This window comes from Gastrolobium bilobum, unplaced genomic scaffold (assembly GCF_033153095.1).
Source record: "Gastrolobium bilobum isolate Gb01-03AN ecotype WA unplaced genomic scaffold, APGP_CSIRO_Gbil_v1 utg1608, whole genome shotgun sequence".
Taxonomy (NCBI): Eukaryota; Viridiplantae; Streptophyta; class Magnoliopsida; order Fabales; family Fabaceae; genus Gastrolobium; species Gastrolobium bilobum.
Genome location: NW_026898739.1, coordinates 36,201 through 62,300, shown reverse-complemented (window position 1 = coordinate 62,300; position 26,100 = coordinate 36,201). Strand labels below are relative to the sequence as shown.

At 37.6% G+C, this 26,100-nt stretch overlaps 3 protein-coding genes across 3 annotated transcripts; all 3 read left to right on the top strand.

Annotated features, from left to right (window-relative positions):
- Positions 1–491: 491 nt before the first annotated feature.
- On the top strand, positions 492–3,318 carry LOC133283752 (probable sugar phosphate/phosphate translocator At3g11320). Its single transcript, XM_061480665.1, has 4 exons — positions 492–935; positions 2,111–2,214; positions 2,327–2,555; positions 3,091–3,318. The coding sequence occupies exons 1-4, from the start codon at positions 492–494 to the stop codon at positions 3,316–3,318; spliced, it is 1,005 nt and encodes a 334-aa protein (XP_061336649.1).
- A 2,463-nt stretch (positions 3,319–5,781) lies between these two features.
- LOC133283731 (mitochondrial uncoupling protein 1) lies at positions 5,782–25,637 on the top strand. Its single transcript, XM_061480636.1, has 9 exons — positions 5,782–6,038; positions 22,702–22,920; positions 23,021–23,099; positions 23,283–23,416; positions 23,516–23,614; positions 23,708–23,812; positions 24,211–24,285; positions 24,596–24,682; positions 25,249–25,637. The coding sequence occupies exons 1-9, from the start codon at positions 5,955–5,957 to the stop codon at positions 25,294–25,296; spliced, it is 930 nt and encodes a 309-aa protein (XP_061336620.1). The 5' UTR covers positions 5,782–5,954; the 3' UTR covers positions 25,297–25,637.
- Positions 11,528–13,965, top strand: LOC133283732 (uncharacterized). The gene is made up of 3 exons (XM_061480638.1): positions 11,528–12,960; positions 13,048–13,444; positions 13,525–13,965. The coding sequence occupies exons 1-3, from the start codon at positions 11,528–11,530 to the stop codon at positions 13,852–13,854; spliced, it is 2,160 nt and encodes a 719-aa protein (XP_061336622.1). The 3' UTR covers positions 13,855–13,965.
- Positions 25,638–26,100: the final 463 nt, after the last annotated feature.

Sequence of the window (26,100 nt, the reverse complement as noted above, 5' to 3'; positions counted from 1 at the left end):
GATAGCTCAAAAAAAAAAAAAAATTATATGGATCTATATTTTTTCTTTATCTTTTCTTCTCTCACACGAGTCTATATAGTCCGTATGGCTCATTTACTTTTATGTGTTTTATGTGTGTACGAGATAAATAAATATTAAACCCATAAATGTCTAAATTTTTGAAGTTATCAATGAATGAATATTGAATGCACCCCTAAACATTTGCAAAACGTGTACCTTAACCAAATGGTGAGTTCAGTTTCAGTGTCCAAGCTCTGAAAATGAGTGTGGGACCCACAAATCACCGTTGCTATGAGTCACTTCTCTGCATGCATTTGGGATGAAAGGTGCACCTTCCCACAATCACTATTCTCTCTCTTCTAACCAAAAACGTTGCAATATTACCTCCTTAGTTACAAAGCTTTGTTTTTCACTGAAGAATTCCCAGCAGAAAAAACCAAAAAAAAAAAAAAAAAAAAAAAATCATTTTGCATAAACCCTTTGAGACATAGATGGTGATGAACCCGATCCCATGGTCAACCATTGGGGTGGTGATTTCTTGGTATAGTTCTAACATTGGTGTGCTCCTTATGAACAAGTACTTGCTCAGCAATTATGGGTTCAAGTACCCTGTTTTTCTCACCATGTGTCACATGATGATGTGTTCTATTTTCAGCTATGTTGCCATTTCTTTGATGGACATAGTCCCTTTGCAGAGTGTGCAGTCCAAGAAACAGTTTGGGAAAATCTGTGGTTTGAGCTTTGTTTTCTGTTTCTCTGTCGTTTGTGGAAACATGTCACTCAAGTACATTCCTGTGTCGTTTAACCAGGCAATTGGAGCCACCACCCCTTTCTTCACTGCAGTTTTTGCTTATGCTATGATCAGAACAAGAGAGGCTTGGGTTACTTATGCCACCCTTTTGCCTGTTGTTGCTGGTGTCATCGTAGCTAGTGGGGTAAATATTTTCCATCTTCAATCTTCAATCTTTTTCCTTTTTTTTTTGTTGATTTTGAATTGCTTTAGATGATGAAAACTTCAAACCCAGAAGGGGAGAAAAAGGACCCATTTTCTTTTTTCTCTTTGATCCTATCATTTTAAATTGGAACAAGAAAAGTGGAGTTTTCTCTCTTGGGTATTTATGCATATTTGCCAATATTATCATTTTTTTTTCATATGGGTTCCTTCAGTCTTGATCTTGGAAGTCAACGAACATTGCATAAATTGGCAACAAAGTATGTTGCCTAATTGTGAATTACTGAAATAAATTGAAATGTTGAAGATAAATTTAAGTTTATATGTTTAGGTAGCTAAGCTAATTGCATACAGCAGCTATGAAAACAAAAACATGGCTTAGTCAGAACTGAGCTTTTTTAGATTACTTTTGAAAAAAAGTTTAGATATATATAGTTATTTCAATACATGGCTTAGTCAGAACTGAGCTTATTTAGATTATTTTGTCTTTGAATTTACGTGCATAACCAGAGTAACCAAATGAGATAGCCCGAGACATGGCCATACAAAGGGAAAGATGAAAAACCAAAACACATGAACTGGCTAGCTGACTGACTGACTTCAACTTTCTTCAGGTTAAAATACTAGGTAAGATAGATAGCTAAGACTAAGAGCTTAAGATTGTGTGTTTGGCTGGAAAAGATCTAGTCCAGAATTCAGTGCACAAGGCTCCCCATCTCGCGAGGGTAGGGGTGAGGGTCAACCAACCATATGCAGTCTTACCCTTGTATTTTTACAAAGAGATTGTTTTCCATACTCGAACTGGTAACCTTCCGGTCATAAAGAGCAACCTTACTACTGCTCCAAGGCCCATCCTCAGTCCAGAATTCAGTTGAATGAGGGTTAAATTTTGAGTTACCACTTCGTGAAGATTCAGGAAAATGCAAACTTAATATCTTGGATTCATTACTAGCACAAGAACAACATGGCTTTATAACATTTGTTCCTTTCCCACTTCAATTTCTTTAAGCCACCTGTTTTCTTCTTCTGATTTTTAGATCTTAACTATTTTAATGTTCTTTAAAACCATCAAAACAATTGCTAGCATTACTTGTTCTGTTTTCTCTCCAAGAATCAATTTGTTCTTCGCCTATCTCACATGTAACATTTATGCTGCAGGGTGAACCAAGTTTTCATATGTTTGGATTTATAATCTGTGTTTCATCGACTGCAGCCAGAGCATTTAAATCAGTGCTTCAAGATATTTTGTTGTCCTCAGAAGGGTAATGATCCTATCTGTTTTGTCCTTATCATAACAAAAGATTGTTGAAATGCTACTTTCATTTACTTCTTTTGTTTTGTAAACCAACATAAAATAACTTCGATGGTTTCCAGAGAAAAGTTGAATTCTATGAACCTGCTGCTTTATATGGCACCTATAGCAATGTTGGTCTTACTTCCTGCAACATTGTTGATGGAGGAAAACGTGATTTGGATTACAATAGATCTTGCCAATAAGGATATCAGTATTATCTGGTATCTGCTTTTCAGTTCTTCTCTTGCATATTTCGTGAACTTGACCAATTTTTTGGTGACTAAACATACAAGTGCTCTTACCCTTCAGGTATGTCTTAATACCATTGATCCAATTCATGTTTTACTAATATCCTTTCTCCATTTTTTATCTTATATACATTCTCCATGGGAACAACTTGACAGATTAAAAAACTCAATTTAACACATTTCATATGGTAAATTCTAAGGGGAGCAAAATTAAATGAAGTAAGCACTTGTTGAGCATTCTTTTCAAGGTGCTCCATTGATTGATGTTTTTACCATCCAGGGAATAGTAGATGTTTTCTTGGTATTTGAACGAGCAGCTAGAATTTAAACTTCCAGTTTTCTTGTTACTTAGATGAACCACTGAATATAAATCACTCCCATTAAATCTCAACTAGCGAGAGTAGGGGTGAGAGGGCAAGTCTTGTATGTAGTCTTACCTTGTATATTTACAAAAAGACTGTTTATCAAATTCGAACATGTGATCTTTCGGTCATAAAGAAGCATTTTTACCATTACTCTAGATTTGCCGTATTAGATGAACTGCGAGATATCTGTGGTCTAAGTTGAATCTGAATGAAGTTTGTCCAAAATTACAGGTTTTAGGAAATGCAAAGGGGGCAGTTGCTGTGGTGATCTCAATTTTGATATTCAAAAATCCTATTTCAGTGATAGGAATGCTTGGCTATGCACTCACTGTCATTGGAGTTATCCTGTACAGTGAAACCAAGAAGAGGTATAGTTGGAGTAGAAAAATTAACAATATTACCAATCAAAACAAAGCCTGTGATTTGCCACAAGAGAGAGGATCAACAAGTTCTACATAAGACTAGCTTGCAGCAACCACGTTATTTCAATTGGAAAAAGTTTTTTTTTTCTTTTCTTTTTTCTCACCTATTTCATTCATTCCCAGCATTGTGGGAGTAGACACATTCCTCACAAACCCTTTGATGTGGACTTGAGCTTCATGCCTATTGCGTAGTTAGTTATTTTCAATTTGTTTTGTTTTCTTCAATCATTGCAACACCACCTTTATACGTGTTAAAAAGAACCTCTAATAACTATTGAAACAAGTCCTACTATTGTTTGTGAAAATCCATGTACTTACAAAAGAAAGAACATTATTTTCCAAAAGCAGAAAAAGATGATCTTTATGCAAAAAAAATCATATACCGTGTAGTTAGCAAATATATGTGAATTCCGGTTGGTCTAGTGGTCAATAGACCCCAGGATGAATCCCTGTCAATGAAGTGGGAAAGGTTCGAATCCTGAAGTCTTCTATTTGGGAAGAGCTTTAATAACTGTTCGGCTCGGAGTGGTTGCACACTTTGCCACTATTTTAACCTTAAAAGAAAGAAGTAAATATACGTGAATTCCGATAGAAAATGATATTGAAGAATTTTAAAATAGATTCAAGAATGCTCGAATTAAATTGGTCAAATAATTATACAAATATATACTAAAAACAAATAGGATCATTACATGTATATATAAAAAAAAAAAGTTGGCTATTCACATATTTATTATTGTTTTGTCACTCATTACCTCCATTAATTTTATAAGAATATATTACCAAATAAAGAAAATGAAAATCACCAATGATATCATCATACAATGATAATTAACTTGACTAAATAATATGTGAAGTGGTAAATTAATTTATACATGATAGTTTACATGACATAAACCACATCTTTCTTTTCTTCTACACAATATCAAATTTGATCTAATAAATCGTTTATATTATATTATATTTTAAGTCAAAATGTACTAATAATGTTATAAAAAAAATTATATTGAATTGCTTTTTCTCCCTCGAATATAATCCAATTTAATTCATGAACGCCCATAGTTATTATGCATTTAAAATGCGACTCCTCTAAAATGAAGCGTACACTTTAAAAAGAAAAGTACGAAGTTATTACCATTAATTAAAAAACTAGCTACTGAAATTGTCATAAGATATATGTGCATATATAACAATTTTTTATGCATTCTCTGAAATTTCTGAGTGGCACAATGGGTAAGTGGGTTGCGCCTTAACAATGGACTATTGAGATATTGAAAAGGCTCTAAAGTAACTTGGGTTAAAGCCCAATTTTTTTTATATGTAAAAAGTATTTGTGGAGATCAAAATTATCAAATAGCAATTCAAATCGTGAATTCTCAAATTAAGTTATGAATTATGAAGTATATGAAATCTTAAGATTTAAAGATACAATGAAAAATAATTTAAAATATCATATAAATTATATAATAATATTCAATGGAATGATTATGAATATATATGGCTTTTGACCATTTAGATGTGTTTTTCCATAAAATATACTGGATTAATGCGTCTGTCATAAATATTATCATACTAATCAGCCATGCAAGTCTCGCACTTTTCATGTGTGGGAGTAGTTCCGCATGGTTAAAATAAAATACGGTATTGATTGTATTAATATATTAATACTTATTCCAGATGTATTAATCCAGTATACTTTATGAAAAAACGCATATAAATGGTCAAAAATCCAATATATATATATATATAAAAGCAAAATTTGCGTAAGTGTAATTTTCAAATTAAAATATTTACTCTTCATAGACATGCCTAATAGATCATTCTAGATACAAACTCTACTCCTGTCAAACTAATTGTTATGATATGATAGGTGAAGATGTTCAACCAGAGATTAGTATGTTAATATATATTATATTTGTCCTCTTTCTGGTATCTATGAAGGAGGTATCTTAGAGATCAGATGACTGTACACAATAATACAAACGACATAGTCAAGATGTAGGGTATGTGCACAGAGACAAACTAAGAGAGAGAATTCAGAGTATGTATACCTTATTAGTTTAACCCCTTATTTATATGTGAGTTACTTGGTAGGAGTGGATTTTAGAGCCTCTTAGGAGTATTGGGAGTCCAATTATTGATCTATTGCTGTCATAATAGGATTAGAATAATTAAAGAACATTTCATTAATTCCCTATTAACAATTAATCCTTTTTGAATCTTCTAAAATATGGGTTTTTGTCATATACATAACACTAATCATTTAATTGAAAAAGTAATCTCACACGTATTTACACTAATCATCACTTATATTTACACAATTCTCATTGTTATAGCTAATTTAAGCAAAAAATTTAATACAGCTCTGCTTCTATTAAGTCGTATAGTGTGTGACAGACACACGAGAGATATAAGAAAAATAAAAAATAAAAAATAAAATAAAACACAGACACGTATATATATATCGTGTATTTTCCTAAGTTGGAGAGTGCCAGCTTAGGAAACTTTCCTCAAAAACGGTAAATGAGTATTCAGAAAAAAGTTTCCGGAAAACGCACCTGAGTTTGAGGCTTTCAAAAAGGGGTCGAAGGAAAAGGGTCACACCCTAAATTTGCGAACGCAACCTTCGGTCCCTTTTTCTTTTTGTTGTTGTTGTTCCTCTGAATTTGTACCATGGTGGCTGATTCCAAGTCCAAATCCGACATCTCCTTCGCTGGAATTTTTGCCAGCAGTGCTTTCTCTGCATGTTTTGCTGAGGTATTCCACTTCTTTTTTCATGTCTCTGCCAATTCATTCACATATTGCTATCTGGGTTTTTTTTTTTCTTGGGGATTCTCTTTTATGGGTAATCTGATGATCATGTTTAAGACCCATCATTTATATTGCTTTTGGGTAGTTGTAGTAGTGATGGATCTGATTTTCACTGTCACTTTGTGGTAGATTTTATTAGTTCTGAGTGCTTGTGTAACAAACCATGCATGATGGTAGAACAGAAAATTGGAGGATCAAGTGAGTGTTTTTGTGGACTGAGAGTTCAGTTGAATGTGAGGGGTGTTGATAACTGTGTTTAGTGATATATATATAGGGCTTGCAATTTCTCATGTTGCATGAGAAATGCAAGTTTTCTTTAAGAGAGAGAGAAAGGGGTGGGGGCCTACCTTAAAGAAAAAAATAAAAAATAGAAAAGTGATTGGCACGGACATCGAAGTGAGAGTGGTAGGAGAGGAGATTTCTCATACAACATGAGAAATCTTTTTCCCATATATATATATATATAATTTTCAAGTGGGTTGAGTTGATTTGTGCCTGCCAGTCCTAGTCGTTGTCAGATATTAAGGGATGTTTCAATTTGCTGTATTGTTTTGTTTTATCTGTGTCTTTTTAGATTTTTTTTTTTTTGATAAAAGTGGAGGGCCAAGCCCAGAAAACTAAACAGACAGACTACTCAGGTACAAACTCAACTGCTCCAACAACAAGTTGGAACTCAAACTCAACCAAAAAGGCAAACTACTAACAGGGGGAGAGGTATAAAACATCAGCTCTTCACCCTTGAGACTAAAACCATTCTTAGCTAAAAAATCTGCACAAATATTGGACTCTCTAGGGATAAACTCTAGATGCAAATCTTCAAAATCTTGAGCAGCTAGACAGATCTTGTGAATCAGAGATGAAAACCCGCAAGAAATAGCCTCATTTTCCACGCAAAGAATAGCCTCTTTGCTATCACAACCTATCCAAATCTTAGTGTATTTCAAATCCCCAGCCATCTTAATGCCATAGTATAGGCCCCATAATTCAGCTTCCAATGCAGAGCACTTACCTATATTATATGAGAATCCACCTTTCCACTCTCCACTAGGGGAACAAATCAAACCCCCAGTAGCTCCTTTACTCGAAGCTAAGTTGCATGCACCATCAACAAAAATTCTAGCCTGACATTGAGAATTAGGCTGTCCTATATTTCCAGAAAAAATACTAACATCAGAAACAGACCAAGGGGCTTCAGAACCAGTCCCACTAATATTAACATCTATAGGGCTACTGGTTCTCTTCATATCAGATAAGTAGGCTATGATTGTATGGACAGGGTCTTGGGGAAATAAGAAAACCTCTTCATGGAAACTAGAATTTCTCTACTGCCAAAGAAACCAACATGTAACAAAAAAGATCTCCTTCCAGGATTGCCAAAGCTGACTGGAAAAATGCTGAAATAGGTTTAGTTTAAACCAGTCTATTCCTGTAGAAGATACAAAGTTAATTGGAACATTACCAGAGAACCATCTTTCCCAAATTTGTCTAGCCACCCTACAATCTCTCAACACATGCAATACTGTTTCTTGGCCTTCATAGCAAATGGGACATCCAACTTCCCCTCCATTCCACTGACCTGTCAAAGACCTCACAGGAATTTTCTCTAAGCATGCAAGCCAAATGAAGATTGCTATCCTATAAGGGCCTCTCCATCTCCAAATAGCAGTCCAAATTTTATCCTTTCCAACAGAAGGTTCGGATAAACGACAGTAGGCATTCCTCACAAAGGACTTGCTTGGGCTACTCCACTTCCAATTCAAATAGTCATCTGGGTCATCATTGACAGGAGGTCTAATACCTTTAAGTTTATTTATGGTATCAAAATCTAACCACTGCTGAAGACAGCTCCATTTCCAATCCCCTGTATCTGGATCAACATAATCAAAAAATTTCAAATGAATCTGTGAGTCAAGAGGCTTACACACAGCAAGGTCATAAACACTCATGTTCCAACCTCCCCACACATCAGTCCAAAAACATATCTCCCTTCCATTTCCAACCACCCACTCGAGATGTTGGATCAGACTCTCTCTAGCTATGCAAATATTCTTCCACAGAGGAGAATCAGTAGCTTTCGAGATTACACTTCGGTTAGGCTTTAATTTCCTACCATACTTGCCTAGCATAACCTGAACCCATAGACTGCTATGATCATTCATGACCTTCCAGGCTAATTTCTGCATAAAAGCTGAATTCTGCCATCTCAGATTTATAATGCCTAACCCACCACACTCCTTAGAAAGGCACATCTGCTCCCAAGAAACATAGTGAGCTCTTCTTTTACCTTCAGAGTCCCCCTAGATGAAATTCCTCTGTAGTCTCTCAATTTCCTGACACACATGCACTGGCAGCATACTGTTTTGCATATGGAAAGAGGGAATGGCAGAAATAATACTCTTGGCTAAAGTAATCCTACCTGCCAAGGAAAGGCACTTTGATTTCCACCCTTGCAATCTGCCTTGAACTCTTGCTATAGCATCAGCATAATGGTCCCTTTTGACTCTTCCATGTCTCATCAAGGATCCCAAATAGCATCCAAGCTTGCTGACTTTTTTAAAACCACTAACAGCAGTAACAGAACTCATAATCTCATGAGGTACATTCTTAGAGAAGTATATGCAGGACTTCTCTACACTAACACTCTGTCCTGACATTACTGAGAATTTTTCCAAGCAATTGGTGATTGATTCCAGTTGAGACATAGAAGCTTCAGCAAATAAAATGACATCATCTGCAAACATCAAGTGAGATATTGCTGGTCCAGACCTACCAGCCCTCATTGGCCTCCATCTTCCAACTTCCACCTCATCCATAATTAGATGAGTTAATTTCTCCATACATAGGACAAAAAGATAAGGGGATATAGGATCCCCTTGCCTAATCCCACGTTGAATACTAAATCCAGAAGTCCTAGCACCATTCCACAACACCTCCAAGGAAGGACTAGTCACACATCCCAAGATAGCTTCAATCAAATCCCCTGGTAGCTTCACTTCCTCCAAGACTGATCTGATGAACCTCCAACTAAGCTTATCATAGGCTTTCTCCAAGTCAATTTTAATTGATAAGAAACTCTTCCTACCCTTCATTCTATGCATAGCATGAACCATCTCCTGAGCAATGATTATGTTATCTTGGATCTGCCTTCTAGGTAAAAAACGAACCTGATTGGGAGAAATGAGATTTCCCAAAAGAGGTTTAATTTTATTAGCAAGAATCTTGCTAAGGCCCTTGTGGATAGAGTTACAAAGGGCAATAGGTCTAAATTGCTTCATTAAACAGGGCCTCTCAATTTTGGGAATGAGAGCTAAAAGGGTATGATTTATCTCCTCAATCAGATTCGGTTGACCAAGATACTTCTGAATACTCCTTAAAATTTGAGTTTTCAGCAATTCCCAATTCCTTTGGGGAAACAAGGCAGGGTATCCATCTGGGCCTGGAGCCTTCAAAGGAGCCATTTGGAAGAAAGTTTTTTTCACCTCCTCCATATCAACATTTAAGGATAGCAGAGCCAACTGATCATCCTTTATTTCTGGCCAATTATTACCAGTTTGCAACCAGACAGGTTCAACATTTTCTTCCTTGAAGAGTCTCTGAAAGAAATTCCTTGCTAAAGAAATCAGTTCCTCTTCCCCACGAACCCAATGACCAGCTTCATCTTGCAGCTTAATAATTTTATTCTTCTTCCTTCAGATCAAGGTACTAGTATGATAGAACCTAGTATTTCTATCCCCATCCTTTATCCATTCTCCCCTAGATTTTTGATACCACAGTTGTTCCTCCTGGTCAAGAATAACCGAGAGCTCATCCTTCAGCTTAGCCTCCAGCTGCTCAAGCTGCCTACTATTGTTGCTACTGCTATGTTTTTGAATGCCATCCAATCTAGCAATAATTCTATTTTTCTTGTGTTGAACAAATCCAAAAACATTCTTATTCCAGTCTTTCAGAGTTGGAGTGAAGGCTCTCAAGCTATCTGAAATATTGGCAGTTTGATTCCAATTAGCTTTCATGAAGTTACCAAATCTAGAATCTTGCTGCCAAGTTGCAAGAAAACGGAAAGGCCTCTCTCTCCACTCAGTGGTCAGAGAACAGCCTTGGAAGAGTTAGGATATCAGCACCCTCAAAACTAGCTCTCCAAGTTTCATTGGCAACAGCTCTATCAAGTCTCGTAAAGACCCTGTTCAAATGCATGAATTTTGGCCCCCTCCAAGTAAACCTATTACCACCTCCTCCCAAATCAAATACACCACAAGCATTTAAAATATCTAAAAACTGATTACATCTCCTATAGTCAACTGGGCCCCCTCCTCTCTTCTCCTCAGCACAAGTGATCTCATTAAAGTCACCTGATATTAACCAAGGCTCATCCATAGTCCTCCAAGATGCTGCAGCCAGTGTTGTTAAAACGTAGTGTCGAAACGTACGATTCTACGTTTTTTGCCTAAAAAACGTGTTAAAACGGTTGCTGAAACGTAAAATGGGTTGAAACGGCGAGTCAACTCGGTTAACTCGGCGAGTTTACCGAGTTGACTCAGTTTTTTAAAAAAAAAGAAAAAAATTTCGGGCCGGACTAAGTGCATTTTGGGTCTATAAAATAAAATAATAATTTTTTTTGTTTTAAAAAAGCAAACAGCGGTGGTCTTTTTTTTGTTTAATACCCGAATACCCAAATTCTATTTACACCAGTTTTGTATCTTCGTTGGTCTTTGGATCTCGGCTGTCTACTTCTAGTCTTCTACTCTCTCCTAGTCGCAAGCGGTGGACGGCGGACGGCGGACGGTGGACGGTGGTGGTCTTCTATCTCGTTTTTTTGGGCTTCGCACTTGGGACGGTAATTTTTTTTTTTTTTTTTTCCTATTCTTCTCTTTCGTACTCTGATCTATTTCTCTCCTATTTTTTTTTTTGGACCATTTCTTCTTGATATAACGTGTTGGATGTTGAATGATGTTGAACAAAGCCAAGCCACCACTCACCTTTTCTGATCTGTTTCATTCTCTCCTATTTTTTTTTTGGACCATTTCTTCTTGATATTAACGTGTTGGATGTTGAATGATGTTGAACAAAGCCAAGCCGTGACTCACCTTTTCTGATCTGTTTCTCTCCTATTTTTTTTTGGACCATTTCTTGATATTAACGTGTTGGATGTTGAATGATGTTGAACAACCACTCATCTTTTTTGATCTGTTTATTTCCTATTCTGATGTTGAATGATATTAACGTGTTGGCCATTTTTATTTTATAGGAAAAAATATAAAAAAATAATTATATATTTCTCTGAATTTTATATGTAGTTCTGCGTTTATTATGCACATAATAAGGCTCTATCTATGGATTCTTTTTTTTCATTTTATTATCTTTTATTTTTTGATTGAAATTTGAAAGCTTAGAACTGAGATATTTTCTCTGAATTGTGATTAAATATAGTTTGAAATCATATGGCTTCATCAAGTGCTGGTGGTAGTAGTAGCAATTCGGCTTCTATTAGTGTAAGTAACACTACTATTGGAGGGAGGAAATTGTCTAGAAATGCTCCTGGAAATAAGTTAGATCCTGGATGGAAGCATTCAATTGAAGTTCCAGGAACAAAAAAGCTTAAATGCAAGTATTGTCCCAAAATAATGTCTGCTGGAGTTTTTCGTGTGAAGCACCATTTGGCAGGAACATCTAAAGATGTTGAACCATGTATAGCGGTGCCAGATGAAGTAAAAACTGAGATGTTGAATCTTCTTATTGGAGGAGCACAACAAGGAAAATCATTGAACAAAAATTTGGGGTGCAATGTGCAAGAAGTACAAGAGGAAGATGTTAGTGGTGGTTCCGATATTTTCAAGAAAAGCAGAACATCTCCTCCTATTACCCTCAATACCATATTCAAGAAGAACTTGAGGGAGGAGGCATGTCTTGACATTTGTACTGCTATGTATAATAATGGAATTTCTTTCAATTTTGTGAATAGCGATGATTTCAAAAAGATGTGTGAATCAATTGCTAAGCATGGACCGGGTTTCAAGCCACAATCTTATCATGAGTGTAGAGTGAAATACTTGAAGCAAAAATATGATATGACAATGGTTGTTGTTGATTCACATAGGGCTCTATGGAAGAAAACTGGATGCACAATAATGACTGATGGATGGACTGATAAAAGAAGAAGAACAATAATCAACTTTTGTGTGCATAGCTCTATGGGAATTGTGTTCCTTAAGTCCATTGAAGCTTCTCACATCACCAAAACAGCTGACAAGATTTTTAAGATGATTGATGATGTGGTACAAGAGATTGGTGAAGAAAATGTTGTCCAAGTTGTGACGGATAACGCTGCAAATTATAAAGTTGTTGGGGCTTTGTTGATGGAGAAAAGAAAGAAAATATATTGGACACCTTGTGCTGCTCACTGCATTGATTTAATGCTAGAAGATTTAGAGAAGAAAATACCCCTTCATAAAGACACAATTTATAAGGGGAAAAAAATTACAACTTATATCTATTCAAGAACATCTCTCATTTCAATATTGCACAGCTTCACCAGTGGCAAAGATTTGATTAGACCCGCCATGACTCGCTTTGCCACATCCTATTTGACTTTGAAATGCCTCCATGACCATAAACTTCCTGTAAAAAGAATGTTCATGTCAGATGAATGGAAGAATAGCAAATATGCAAAGTCAACAGATGGAAAACTTATTGAAAATACAGTGATGGATAAACACTTTTGGAAAAGGGTTGAGATTTGTTTGATAGGGGCACTTCCTTTGATTGAAGTGCTTCGGTTAGTTGATTCAGATGATGCAGCCATGGGCTCCATTTATGAGGCAATGGATCGTTCCAAGGAGAAAATTGAAGAGGATTTCAAAAAAAAACCTTCATTGTAAGTTATCAATTAATTTGTTTAATTCATAGTTATAGACATTTTTAACTCAAAATTAATTAATTTGTTATCTTTTCATTTTTTTAGTTATCAACCTATTTGGGATGTCATTGATGCAAGATGGGAGAGGCAGTTACATAGGCCTTTGCATGCTGCAGGCTATTACCTTAACCCAAAACAACATTATTATCCTACATTTAAAGTTGATTATGAAGTAAAGGTTGGACTATATGATTGTATAAAAAGGATGGTGGGAGATATAGTTGTAGAAAGAAAGATTGATGAACAACTTGAGGAATTCAAGTATCGTAGAGGTCTTTTTGGGTCTACCTTTGCTAGGGATGGAGTTGAAACCAAGAGTCCAGCAGCATGGTGGGAATCTTATGGTGATGGTGTTCCAGAGCTCCAAAAATTGGCTATCCGTGTACTTAGCTTGACATGTAGTTCCTCTGGGTGTGAGCGGAATTGGAGTGCTTTTGAGATGGTATAATTTTAATATGAATTGCATTTAATTTCAAAATATGATATTAGTCTAGTATTAATTATTTTCTTGTATTTGTTTAGGTCCACACAAAGAAAAGAAATCGTTTGAAGCAGGAGACAATGAATAATGTTGTTTTTGTGATGGCTAACTCAACATTAGGCAAGAAAAAACATAGAGAATCTCCTCGAATTGATTATAACTTTGATGAAATTGAGTCGGATGATGAATGGATTGTGGAACCAACATATGAAGAAACTTTGGAAGATGTTGAAGAAGATCAAGATCCCCTTGGCTTGGATGATCCAAATGAAGAAGAAGGGAACTTGAATGATTTGGAAATTCCGGAATTTATTAGTGGAGGAGAAGACGAAGAAGATGATATTGACTTAGACTCTGCTGACTTAGATTAGAGATGTTGATCTCTTTAATAATTTTATTGCCTTAGTATTTTGATTTTAGTATGTATTATGATGACTAAGTTCAAAATTAATTTTTATTTCCTTAGTGTTTGGACTTATGTATTGGTGTGTTTTGATTATATGTTGGATATTTTATTTTTTTGGGTATGTAGTAAACTCTTACGTTTTGTTTACGTTTCATGTTTTTACGTTTTTGCTCACCCTTACCGTTTCGGCGTAGACTCTACGTTTCAACAACATTGGCTGCAGCTCTTCCCACAAAATCCTACGATTCCCCTCATGCGGGCTAGCATAGACAGCCGTAAAAAAGAAGCCCTTCATACCATCAAACTCCACCCAACAATGAATCATCTGATCATTCTTTGAAATAAAAGAGATTTTAACATCATTAGCATTCCACATAAGCCAAATGCCTCCAGAAAAGCCTTGAGCCTCAACAATAATATGATTGGAAAACCCCAAACTTCTAATAATACTAGCAGCCTTTTTCCCACTCACCCTAGGCTCCAGAATAGCAGCCACACCAACTTTATATTTTCTCCTAAACCTACTAAAGGTGCTCCTGAACTGTTTCTTTACAGCACCTCTACAGTTCCACGTGAGAACATTCATGATGAGTTATGATTTTTTTGCAAGATCACAAAGCTCTTGCTGCTTTCATCATGACATACAACCCCTCGATTCTGACTTCCAGGAAGTCCATCCACACAAACATGTTCATTTTTAATATTCATACCAATGACTAAATCATTTTTAAGAGCTAGATCTACTTCCATACCTGGATTAGCAACTCCCACCTTTGTAGACTCTCCCATGATTTGATCAGACTGCATAGCTTCTATTCTCGAGCCAGCAGCAGTCACATCATCAACAGAGGAGGTGTTTACAATGTGAGTATAGCTATCCTGTTCCATAATAGATTCCCCAGTCTTGCTAATTTCTACCTCCAAGCCATCCTTCTTCTGAAAGGGTGAAAAAAGTACTTCAGAATTCCTAGGAGCTACTGGAGCAGCTCCTTTGCCTTTACCCGAAGAAGTCTTAATCACATACTTCTTGGAACTCATTCCCACTGCTTTATTTCCACCACTTCTTCTACCAGCATTAGGAGCCACAGCTGTGAACATCATTCCAAGCACTGGAGAATCCTGTTTGCTGCTCAGAGAGAAATTCCCCTTATTAACCAAAGGACTAGCTGAGTCAATCACGGTTTGCTTTGTATTAATCCCTCTTGGGATATTCCTTTCCTTGACACCACCATTCTTTGAATCCACCAAATTTTTCCTGTTGGAAATATCCTCACCAAATGCTCTACTATTTCCAGAACCTTGCTTCTGTAGGGGCTACTGATTTTTCTTCCTGCGATTTACCACCATCCATGGCCCTAATCCTGGAATGCCAGGATCCTCCGCTGGCTGTACAGGAGCCTCATCCGGTTGATGCACATGGGTTGGTTTGGCATAATCTGGGCAAGAGTATGCCCATACCTTCCACACCTAAGACAAATTAAGAAGAGACCTTCATACTCCACCCTTTTCCTACAACCATCCAGCACATATTCACCCCTCAATGGCTTAGACAGGTCAATTTCTATACAAACTCTGGCAAATCTGGCCCTGTCTCCAGTGGAAGTAGTTCAATCAACTTTAATAACTTTCCCAATCACCGATCCTAAATGATTTAAAAAGGGAATTCACAATACTCCTGTGGGATACCTGGGAGACGAATCCATGCTGCAACCTTATGAATATTAGCTTTATCAGGGTCGAAATATGGTTACCACTTCCTTGTGGCCAGATAATGTCCTAAGATAACCCACGGGCCACCTGTTATGGCAAGATTCATATCCTCCAGACTGCTAAAACGTACCGAGAAAAACTCGTTGCCCAGATCAGCAACGGTGATGCTGCCAGCCTTCGCCCACATCGCCTCCAGCTTCTTCTTCATAAACCCAACACCTATTTTCCTACCCAATAGCTTCACAATCAAAGCATTCTTCCGCCTCTGGCGCATTCTAGCTCTCGCTTCCATGTTACTCCTTATTTCAACATAACCATCTTCGCGAACAATGGTCTGAAAACCCCATTCTGAAATCTCCCCCAAATTAGGATCTAGGGGTTCCAGATCGGGTTCTTCCTCCTCAATCTCAAAGAAATCAGAGAGAGAGACGAGAAGAAGGGAAAGTAAACAGGGAGAGAGAATGAATCGTATTTCTTAAAAATGAATAGGTGTTACACGATAGACTATATAGACACAGCAACTATTGCCACGTCATCAAGTTCAGTTACAACTATAATCAGTTACAACTATTGCCACGTCATCAAGTTGCTAATTACAATAATGACCTTTGTGTACAGCTATACAGCTGTACACCCTTATCTACTCTAATAGGCCCCCTCAAACTCAGGGTGGATGAAGATAGGAAGAAGAATCAACCACCATGAGTTTGTCCCTCAAAACAGCAAACCGTGTGGCAGAAAGACTCTTGGTGAGAGTATCAGCAACTTGATCCAAAGCTGGAATGTGATAGACCTTGATATCTTTGGAAAGAACACGTTCTCTAACAAAAAAGATGTCCAATTCCATATGCTTTGTCCGTGCATGCAGAACAGGATTATGGGAGAGAGAGACAGTACTCAGGTTATCACAAAGGATGAGAGGAGTAGTAAATGGAACGTGAAGTTCAGTGAGAAGAGACTTGAGCCATAAAACCTCTGCTGTAGCTAGAGCAAGGCTGCGATATTCAGCTTCGGTGCTTGAGCGAGCAACCAGATTTTGCTTCTTGGACCACCAGGATACCAAGTTAGAACCAAAGAAAACACATGCACCTGAAGTAGACCTCCTGTCATCAGGGTCACTGGCCCAATCTGCATCACAAAAAGCAGTGATGGAGAACAAGTGACTGGGATTGCATGGCTGCAACAGCATACCATGATGTAAAGTGCCATTTAAGTAACGTAGAATTCTTTTGACAGCAGCCCAATGGTCTTCAAGAGGTTGAGCCATAAACTGACATGCTTTGTTGGCTGAGTAGCTGATTTCAGGCCTAGTGAGTGTAGCATACTGGAGAGCCCCAACAATGGAACGATAGAAGGAAGGATCAGAGTAGTAGTTAGACCCATATTTAGAAAGCTTACATCCAGATTGAAGAGGAGTGAAAATTCCCTTAGCCTCCGCCATTTGAGCTCGATGAAGAAGATCTTTAATATACTTAGTCTGAGTGAGAAGTAATTTACCAGAGGAAGTTCTCTGTACCTCAATACTAAGAAAGAAATCAAGATTCCCAAGATCCTTAAGGGCGAACTCAGAATGCAGCTTGTGTATGAGGGATTGAATAAATGCTGAATCACTACCAGTGATGATGATATCATCAACATAAGCTAGGAGAAAAACACAATGAGCTGACTTCCTGTAAATAAACAAGGAGGGATCACATTTGCGGGCAACAAAACCAAGATGCAGCAGAGAGGTTTTGAGCTTATCAAACCAAGCTCTTGGTGCCTGTTTGAGCCCATAAAGGGCCTTGTGAAGTGTGCACACGAGTGATTTATTGGAAGACTGAAACCCAGGTGGCTGTTGCATGTAGACTACCTCTTCAAGAGTGCCATTGAGAAAGGCATTGTTGACATCAAGTTGTCTCAGTGTCCAGCCAAAGGAGATGGCAACAGTGAGAATGGTCTGAATTGTAATGGGCTTTATAACAGGGGAGAAGGTCTCTGTGTAATCAAAACCAGCTTGCTGATGAAAACCCTTTGCTACCAACCGAGCCTTATATCTGTTTAGAGAGCCATCAGGGTTTTCTTTGACTCTGAAAACCCATTTGCAACCAATAGCTGTGCGGTTGGGAGGAAGAGGAACCAAGGACCAAGTGGAATTAGCATGCAGGGCATTCATCTCAGATTGCATAGCAGACAGCCAGTTAGGATTAGCCAAGGCCTGTTTGATTGTAACAGGTTCAAGGGAAGTGGAAAAAACTTGTGGGTTGTGAGCAGTCTTAGACCGGGTAGTAATAGAGTGAGTAGGTGAATTGGTGAGAGGTCCAGAAGGGACGTATTCAGACCCAGAAGTAGAAGAAGAAGAAGGACTAAGAGAGATGGAGATAGGAGAAAAACCTGGACTTGAGGGCAAAGGCAAGGATGACTGAGAAGCTGCATTTCTGGAGAAGAGACAGGTGGGTCTGAAGTACATGTAGGTGGGGAGGTGTTGCAGCTGGACTCTGGAGACCGTGGAATAGGTGAACACTGCTGCACAGGTGAGGAGGTGTTGCTGCTGGATGCTTGAGAGCTTGGGATAGAACACTGCTGCACAGAATTATCAACCTGACTTGGTTGTACTAGAGGTATCACGTTGAGGACAGGGGAGGGAGAAGGTGTGGAGGCAGCAATGGGAGAAGGATCAAACCAAAGTGGGTAGGGAAATTTGGACTCATTGAAGAGCACATCCTTAGAAACAAATAACCGGCTAGAAGAGTTCATGCACTTATATCCTTTGTGTGTGGGAGAGTAACCAAGGAAGACACATTCACTGCTCCTAAAGTCTAGCTTGTGGTTGTTGTATGGTCTTAGGAAGGGAAAACAAGCACACCCGAAGACTCTAAGGGATTTATAGTCAAGTACTATTTTGTGTAATTTTATGAATGGAACCTCAAAATTCAGGGCAGCAGTAGGTAAAGAATTAATGAGATAAACAGCCGAAATGAAGGCACGATCCCAAAATTTTATGGGTAAGGATGCATGAGCAAGTAAGGTAAGGCCAGTCTCAACTATATGACGATGTTTTCTTTCCACAACACCATTCTGATGATGAGTGTGGGGACATGCAACTTTGTGAACATACCCAAATTTTTAAGATGTTGATGAAACGGTCTAAACTCACCACCCCAATCAGTTTGAAGAGCTTTAATGGTTGATTGGAAGTTATTGGATACAAGAGCATGGAATTGATTAAAAACAGTCAATGCTTCTGATTTTTGTTTAAGAGGATAAACCCAAGTATATCTAGAGTGAGCATCAACAAAAGATATGTAATAGGTAAAACCCATTGTAGATTTGACAGGTGTTGGACCCCATAAATCACTAAAGACAAGATCAAAAGGTTTTTCATATATTTTGGTGGATGGATCAGAATGTAATCTATGGATTTTTCCCAAACAACAAGCAGAACAATAGGTAATGTCTGATTTAATAGGAATTGGAATATTACACGATTTGACGACATAATTTAATGCCTCAGTACGAGGATGTCCCAACCTACAATGCCAAAGAGAGTACAGAGAGTTTGATCCTACTGAATTTGTAGAGCTAATATCTTTATTTGTTGTGTTTTGTGTGAGTACATCAGTGGATACTGGACTATTACAAACAGAATTATTACAAGTAGTAGACAAGATTTTTGAACTACTAGAGACAGAGTTGAGATGGGCAACAGGAGCACACAGTTGACTTGATGGAAGACTAGGGACGGAGGTAAGATTAACTCCTTGAAACCGGTACAGACCATCAGTTCCCAAAGCACCTTCCAGCAACACCTCATGAGATACCTGAGATTTTACACAGCAAGTGAAAGGGTGAAATTCAAAAAACACATTGTTATCCCTAGCAAACTGACTCACACTGATGAGATTTTTAGTTATAGAGGGAACAAGAAGCAAGTTGTTTAAGTGAAGGAAGGTGTGTGGTTGGAGTGGAGAAGAGAAAGAGGAATGACCCATAGCATTCACTTGCAAACCTTGGCCGTTTCCTATGTACACCTGATCTGCACCTGATAGTTGTGTGCTTTGTATCAAGTTTTGAGAATTGGCAGTGACATGATGAGAGGCACCAGAATCTGGATACCATTCTATGGTCTGTACATTTGTGGGAGTAGGTAAGAGACCTTGTCCTTGAGACTGTAGAGTGACATTGCAATGTTGTGGAGTGACATGTGAAGTTGTATGAGGAGGTTGATTTGTAGTCAGTAGTGCTTGAGGCTGACTAGTGTTAGGTGGTCTATTATACTGGAAAGACCTTTGATATGAGTGCTGAGATGATGGAAGGAATTGAGGAGAATCATGTGAGGTGAATTCAGGCACAAAGTTTTCATCAAACCTATACCAGCAACTTTGAACTCCATGTCCGAATTTGTAGCATAGCTGACATTGAATATTATTGCGGCCTCTACCTCTGCCTCCTCTATTGCCTCCTCTATTGCTTCTACCATAGAATCTTCCTCTACCTCTTTCATAACTGGAATTATAGGATCGTTGATTCTGAACAGTGTGCATAGGCTCAAGTGGAGGTCTCATAGCTGGTGATTCAGATCTTGAAGATTCCTTTGGATCAGTAGGTAGCTTTTGAACTACATTCACAGTCATGGAATCTGAAAGTAAAGTCTCATTTTGCCTTGCAAGCATCATCTCATACGACATCAACTCAACTCGTAGGTCAGTGAGAGAATAAGGATTCTCACGAGCTCTTACAGAAGTAACAAAAGAGTTAAACTCAGGAGGAAGACCAGCTAAGATCAGTTCAGTTTGTTCCTCAACTGAGATAGGGCTTTTGATAGCTTTCAATTCATCACAAAGAGATTTCACTCTTTTGAGATATTCAGCAACAGATCTGCCACCTTTCTTGATGGTGCGAAGTTCAGATCTGAGTTGATGAGCTTTGGATCTCATCATACCTTGAAAAAACTTGTGTATCTGCTCCCAGGCCTCATACGCATGACTAACACCGAGTATCTCATTCAGAATTTCTTCAGAAACAGTGGAGAGAATCCATGACAGGAGCATCTGATCTTGTCGTAACCAGTCAGTGTACAATGGATTAACAGATCCATCAACACGAGCTTGCTCAGACTCGAACTGGAGCGGTATCTTCGGATTAACAAGATAGTGATGAAGTTGATGAGAAGTTATTACAGGTTCTACAACCTGATTCCAGATGAGGAAGTTACTTTCGGTCAACTTGACGGAGATCTGATGAGTAAACAGTGACGTAGAAGACGAACGAGTCTCTGTCGCTCCACTTCCGGTGGTTGCTCCGGTAGCTAAAGACGACGGAGACGGTGGTTGCGAAGCGGAAGACATCTCAGTGGATCGATCTGTATCAGGCCCTCAGAGAGAGGGCTCTGATACCATCAAAGAAATCAGAGAGAGAGAGAAGAGAAGAAGGGAAAGTAAACAGGGAGAGAGAATGAATCGTATTTCTTAAAAATGAATAGGTGTTACACGATAGACTATATAGACACAGCAACTATTGCCACGTCATCAAGTTCAGTTACAACTATAATCAGTTACAACTATTGCCACGTCATCAAGTTCAGTTACAACTATAATCAGTTACAACTATTGCCACGTCATCAAGTTGCTAATTACAATAATGACCTTTGTGTACAGCTATACAGCTGTACACCCTTATCTACTCTAATACAATCAGCCATGGAACGCTGTCGCCTGACACACCGTTCTCAACACCAGTCACCTCTACAAAGGACCTCGGCTTTTCATGCACGGAAGACCCAGCCTGAAATTCCTTGATCGCTTCACGCATCACCACCTCCGTTGGAATAACTTCACCACTCTTCAATCTCTTCGTGCTCTTTCTCATCATCATCAGAGATTCATTCACACCATCCCTCATCTCTCCCATTGGAACAATTCAGCAAAACAGAAGGAAAAAACCCTAGCAGACAAGAAAATTTCGCGCGCGTAAAGTCACGCGTCTAACCCATCTCAAAATGTCTTTTTAGATTTATGTGCTATTATTTTTGGTAAAAGTTTATTGTAAAATAAGCTATCTTTACTTGATAAAACTAAGAGCACAGTGTCTGAACAAGACATGAATTCCATTCTTCACCTTTGGGTTTATCTCTTTCTGTTAATAGTCTTCATTAGTCAATGGTGGTCACAGTGGATTTTGACTGCTCTGATTTGATAATTTTTCCAAGTATCAAAATGGATGAGTGTTCCCTCCTTGATGGTTTGTACATCTTGGAATTAGATTGCTGGGACAAAATACTTGAGAATGGAATGGAACATCAATACCCTTGCTTGAGATTCCTCCATTCCTCCCCTTGAATTCATTTCCCTTCCAATCAATTTTTAAACTCCAAAACAAGGAACTTGTTCCTCTTCCCCCGGTTCCCTTTCTATTCCCCTCATTTACTATCATCCAAATACAGTTTGCAGGCCCAACTGTTCTGTGTTTGAACTTTGTTTCTAGTAAACAATTACATATTTTAAAAATTGAATATCTTCCAAATTATCTCCTGTGTGAACCTGCTTCTGCTTCACCGACACCGACACGGGATACGACACGACATGACACTTCGATACATTAATTCTAAAAAATGTTAAATTTCGACACGTTAGGACACGTTTTGATATTATATAATATTTTTAATTTATGTAGTGTATATTATATTTAATATTCAATAATTTAACAAAAAGATAAAACTAAACTTATAATACCCATCAATTTTACAAAGAAACATAAGATATCGCAAATGTTTATATTAAACTCAATAAAATAGTAATCGTAATTCAACAAATCTAATAGTTAGAACTCAAAATGCAACGCAACGTAACATTTGAACCTTTTTTGAGTCTTTACAACGAGTATTGGAGTGTCGGGAAGTGTCGGAGTGTCGGGAAGTGTCGGACACGACATGTCAGGGATTTTGAAGTGTCGGTGCTTCATAGATGGAGAGTGAATTTGGCTTGTTATATATTTGTTACTGATTGCTAATTGTGTTTCTCACTGTTCATCTGTTAGTTCTCATAATGCTTTTGTAAGTACTCAATTGTAGCTATACTTGAAGTTCTTGCGCAAATTTGTCATTAAGTTCTTGTAATTGAAATAGGTGTGCACTATACCTTTGGACACTGCCAAAGTTAGGCTTCAGCTTCAAAAACAAGCTGTAGCTGGTGATTTAGCCTCCTTACCTAAGTATAAGGGTATGCTGGGAACAGTTGCAACCATTGCCAGGGAAGAAGGTCTTTCCTCACTTTGGAAGGGTATTGTGCCAGGGCTACATCGTCAATGTTTGTATGGAGGCTTAAGAATTGGGTTATATGATCCTGTGAGTTTTGAATCCTGCTGCTGGAACCTGTTCATTTTAGTTCATATATACTGTTTGCTTATGTTATCTGATGCTGTAAATAAAATGGGTTTTTTAACAGGTTAAGACTTTTTATACGGGAAAGGACCATGTTGGAGATGTTCCATTGTCAAAGAAAATTCTTGCTGCATTTACAACTGGTAAAGCCCAATACTGGAAGTTATGGGAACTGGGAATGATTTGTCTATGTGCTATTATATGAATTTCTTTCCTTATGTGTGGATTATTTACTTTTTCCTAGTAGGAACTTGTGTTATTCCTATCAAGATACTCATTGCAAATAACTCCAATCATGAGCCCCTTCAATTTTGTCTTTTCAACAGGTGCTGTGGCAATTACAGTGGCAAATCCAACCGATCTTGTCAAAGTTAGACTTCAAGCAGAAGGAAAATTACCTCCTGGTGTTCCCAGGCGCTACTCTGGATCTGTAAATGCTTATTCAACAATTGTGAGACAGGTCTGTGCATTTAACCCAATATGATTTGTGGAAGAGAAAGATGTATTTGGTATAGTTTAGTTTGTACTTATTTTTGTTTAAACCTGATCTAACACATAGGAAGGAGTTGGGGCTCTTTGGACTGGGCTTGGCCCCAACATAGCAAGAAATGGCATCATCAATGCTGCTGAACTAGCCAGCTATGATCAAGTGAAAGAGGTAATTTAAAACTTACTGGAGGCTTGCGGGGCACTCTTTTCATGTTCTTCCACTTCATAGTTTTAAATAACTAACTATTTTCTTTTTATGCAGACTATTTTGAAAATTCCAGGCTTCACTGACAATGTTGTAACTCATCTCCTTGCTGGTCTTGGGGCAGGGTTTTTTGCTGTCTGTATTGGCTCCCCAGTTGATGTGGTAATTTTTCAGTATTTACTAATGAATATCCATATTCCATAGTTGATATGGCTATTCGAATTTTATTCCCACGGCATTTCATATGTAATGGTTTAATAATTGTTTTACAATTTGATATGAATTTTGCATCTATTTTCCCTGTTCAACCATGATAAACTAAGAATCCTAGGATGAGTAGGACATTGTAGAATGAGTAAAATTTTAAAGCCTATTAAGAATTTGAAGTTGATAGATGATCATTTTAAGGTCCATTGGGGTGTTTCCGTGGATATGAATAAGAACTTAGTTTTGACTTCATTTTTTATTTGGTTGTGAAGTGATCAAGTGAGCTTCTTGCTTGTGCAGTCTTACCATTCCACTAATTCTGTTGTTCTATCTTCCTTCTGGTGTATATGCAGGTTAAGTCAAGAATGATGGGAGATCCTAGTTACAAAAGCACCCTTGATTGTTTTGTCAAAACATTAAAGAACGATGTATGTTGCTTTCCACTGTAACTATTCTGCTTTCTCGAAAACATCTACCCCCATTTTGCTTTTGTTCCAACCATTAACTTTATGCGCATCCTTAGTTGTTGAGATGGGTGAATAAAATTCTTCACAGCATTTGATCATATATGGTACTTAAACCAAATTGATTTGCTTCATTTTAGTGTAACATAATTTTCCCTTTTCCCTTTATTTTTTTATTTATTTTGTGGGGGAGGATTTAGTCAAACATGGAGGTACATTGATGATGGTTATCCTTTATTAAAACTGATTGGTTATGTACTCTGATGTTTTTTAGGGACCCTCCGCCTTTTACAAGGGGTTCCTTCCAAATTTTGGACGGCTTGGATCTTGGAACGTTATCATGTTTCTAACTCTAGAACAGGTACAAGTTGAATACTCTGTCTCTGTGGTACATTTCTTTAATTCTTTCTTTTCTGTGGCAGACCTCTGTTATGGATTCTTAATTTATTTTTATAGCCTACATGTTTGTTTTGGTAGAGATGAGAAAACCTCATATTTGCAAAAGCAGTATATCTGTATTCAATATCAACATGCTCAGTGGCGGATCTAGGAATTTTTGTAAAAGGGGCGAAATTATATATATTTTAAACTTCTAAATTAAAAGAAAAGGAATTTTTGTGAGGGGGTAAATTATATATATTTTAAAAGACTGACCTGCTACATTAAACATTATACCAGATTAGTTACATTCGCCCCTGAACATGCTAAGATATTAATAATCGTATTGGAGAAAGCTGGTTGAGTAGCATTTACTAACCTCTTAACACCATCAATTGAGATAAAAACCTTACCAGAACATGCATTTAGATAATATCAAGCAGTGGTATTGATTGTTTCTGTTCTTGCATGCACTCCCAATAACCCATTTAACTTTTAACTGTTAAACTTATGTTTGCTTGCTCACTTGTATCTTTTTCCTCATGACAGACTAAAAAGATCGTCAAACGTTTAGAGCATCCTGAGCTCAATCAATAACCTGGATGATTTTCTATAGGGACTGGTTGCAACTGCAAATGCAGTGGAAATTGGAGAAAATAAAGGTCTCTATCTCTTCATTTTTCTCAATGGAATGTAGTCAAAGCATTTTTTTTAAGGGAGAAAAAAAATTGAAATAGCTGTTGCAATCTATGTTGTTGGATTTCTCTTCCAATTTTATTATGAATCGAGCTTGGACGTGAGACTTCTTTTCAAATTTGGTGGGGTTCAACCCTCAAAACCAATGTATCCATTAAAGTTTATAAACAGCCTAGACCTTGTTCAAGTTCAATTTTGTCTTATAACAATATGATATAGTATTACCCCTTGTGGCTATTATAGTGATATCAAAATTGAAATTAGATTCATGAAATTGAGGCACTAAGCTCGTTCCAGGAAGTATTATAGTGAGAAGGCTGAACAAATAATAACCTCCGTATATCATTTGAAAAGTGATTGTCCTTTGGGCGACTGGTTGCAAGGCAAAATATTTGTCTAATGGAAAAGATCTCTGAAAATGCAAATTTTCTAATGTATACAAGGCCTTGCGGTCAATAATGTTTGGGTTTTATAAAACCCATCATGTTTATATGGTGCATTTGCCCCAAGCATGGCTCTATTAGAGGTGTTCGCGGTCTGAATTGGATCAGTTTTTGAAGCAAAAATCATCCGATCCAATCTCTTGGGTCTGATCATATAATTATCCATTCGGTTTGGATTTTTTTTTCAAATCTGGTTTGATCCAATCTAATTTTTTTCGATTTGGATTGGATCGGTTTTCTGTGTTTTGAAAATCCTAAAATT

What these genes read in the sequence shown, in the direction of transcription:
- LOC133283752 (XM_061480665.1), top strand. Translation starts at nt 492, where the DNA reads ATGGTGATGAACCCGATCCCATGGTCAACCATTGGGGTGGTGATTTCT. An exon ending in ATTTTGTTGTCCTCAGAAGG is followed by an intron (nt 2,215 to 2,326) that starts GTAATGATCCTA and finishes GATGGTTTCCAG; the next exon opens with AGAAAAGTTGAATTCTATGA. An exon ending in CAAGTGCTCTTACCCTTCAG is followed by an intron (nt 2,556 to 3,090) that starts GTATGTCTTAAT and finishes CCAAAATTACAG; the next exon opens with GTTTTAGGAAATGCAAAGGG.
- LOC133283731 (XM_061480636.1), top strand. Translation starts at nt 5,955, where the DNA reads ATGGTGGCTGATTCCAAGTCCAAATCCGACATCTCCTTCGCTGGAATT. An exon ending in ATTCAACAATTGTGAGACAG is followed by an intron (nt 23,417 to 23,515) that starts GTCTGTGCATTT and finishes TCTAACACATAG; the next exon opens with GAAGGAGTTGGGGCTCTTTG. An exon ending in GCTATGATCAAGTGAAAGAG is followed by an intron (nt 23,615 to 23,707) that starts GTAATTTAAAAC and finishes CTTTTTATGCAG; the next exon opens with ACTATTTTGAAAATTCCAGG.
- LOC133283732 (XM_061480638.1), top strand. Translation starts at nt 11,528, where the DNA reads ATGGCTTCATCAAGTGCTGGTGGTAGTAGTAGCAATTCGGCTTCTATT. An exon ending in TTCAAAAAAAAACCTTCATT is followed by an intron (nt 12,961 to 13,047) that starts GTAAGTTATCAA and finishes TCATTTTTTTAG; the next exon opens with TTATCAACCTATTTGGGATG. An exon ending in ATTGGAGTGCTTTTGAGATG is followed by an intron (nt 13,445 to 13,524) that starts GTATAATTTTAA and finishes GTATTTGTTTAG; the next exon opens with GTCCACACAAAGAAAAGAAA.